General features: G+C 38.1%; 1 protein-coding gene across 1 annotated transcript; it reads left to right on the top strand.

Annotated features, from left to right (window-relative positions):
- Positions 1 to 453: 453 nt before the first annotated feature.
- On the top strand, positions 454 to 936 carry LOC106477871 (abscisic acid and environmental stress-inducible protein-like; the record flags this gene model as incomplete). The annotated part of the gene is made up of 1 exon (XM_013938391.1): positions 454 to 936. A coding segment is annotated over one exon (483 nt), but the record flags the coding sequence as incomplete, so codon positions are not given.
- Positions 937 to 1,490: the final 554 nt, after the last annotated feature.

The following is a 1,490-nucleotide window of genomic DNA, read 5'->3' on the forward strand; positions in this document are numbered from 1 at the left end:
AAACTCCAATAAAGCAGAGCTACGGTACTGTTACTAAACCAGTGTTAAACACGCAGAAACTCCAATAAAGCAGAGCTACGGTATTGTTACTAAACCAGTGTTTAGCACGCAGAAACTCCAATAAAGCAGAGCTACGGTATTGTTACTAAACCAGTGTTAAACAGTAAAAACCCCAGTAAAGCTGAGCTACGGTATTGTTACTAAACCAGTGTTAAACAGTAAAAACTCCAGTAAAGTTGAGCTACGGTATTGTTACTAAACCAGTGTTAAACAGTAAAAACTCCAGTAAAGTTGAGCTACGGTATTGTTACTAAACCAGTGTTAAACAGTAAAAACTCCAGTAAAGCTGAGCTACGGTATTGTTACTAAACCAGTGTTAAATGGATAAAATATACTTTTATTGTTATTTTAACCTGATGCATTCAACATCTTTTATTCTTTCTTTCTTTCCAGTTGAATATCCTTATTTTATTCTTCTCCTGCTACGTTTATGGTGGTTACAACGGTTACGGTGGGTATAATAGCGGTGGTTATGGGTATAACAGTCCAGTGGGGCTCCAACACGGTAAGGCTGTAGCAGTTCAGACACGTCACCATTTCCCAGGTGGCTACGGTGAGGGTGCTTACCACGGTTCCGACCGAAATGTACACATAGCGCTCCCTGATGGTGGCAAGGCCTATTCTTACTCAGGAGGCTACAGTATGGGTTACGGAGCCAGGTACGGCCACGGTGCTCCAAGTCATCTCGGGGGAGGCGTAGGTCACGCGGTTGGACACAACAAAGGTTTCAGCACCTCCTATGGGTACGGAAATCCAGCGGTGATGAAACACGCTTTAGCTGGTCTTCAGCAAGATATCCAGGGTCTGGTTCACAGCACACTTGGTAATATCCATCAAGGTGGATTATTCGGTGGCGCCCCAGGCTTGCCGTTCTAAACGATTGTTGACTGTTCATTATTGCCTGGTATTTATTATCGATCTCGGTTCGGTAAATTTTTACTGTGAACTTGTAAATAAAATTTACTTATCAACCAAGATAAATAGTCTGTATCATATTTTACGTTCCTTAATGGCTGAACTGAATGTCATTCTTAACTAATACCTGAAATCAACGTTAAACACGACATTTTTTAAAAAGTAAAAATTAGAAACATACCTTCCACATGTCACACCTTTATACCTTACTTATGAAACGCAAAATTTGTTTAACGCAGTTCTTGAACAATTATTTATTACAACAATGACGAAATTTGTTTAACGCAGTTCTTGAACAATTATTTATTACAACAGTGACGAAATTTGTTTAACGCAGTTCTTGAACAATTATTTATTACAACAATGGCGAAATTTGTTTAACGCAGTTCTTGAACAATTATTTATTATAACAATGGCGAAATTTGTTTAACGCAGTTCTTGAACAATTATTTATTATAACAATGGCGAAATTTGTTTAACGCAGTTCTTGAACAATTATTTATTACAACAATGAC

The sequence above is a fragment of the Limulus polyphemus genome, unplaced genomic scaffold, assembly GCF_000517525.1.
Source record: "Limulus polyphemus unplaced genomic scaffold, Limulus_polyphemus-2.1.2 Scaffold87979, whole genome shotgun sequence".
Lineage (NCBI taxonomy): Eukaryota > Metazoa > Arthropoda > Merostomata > Xiphosura > Limulidae > Limulus > Limulus polyphemus.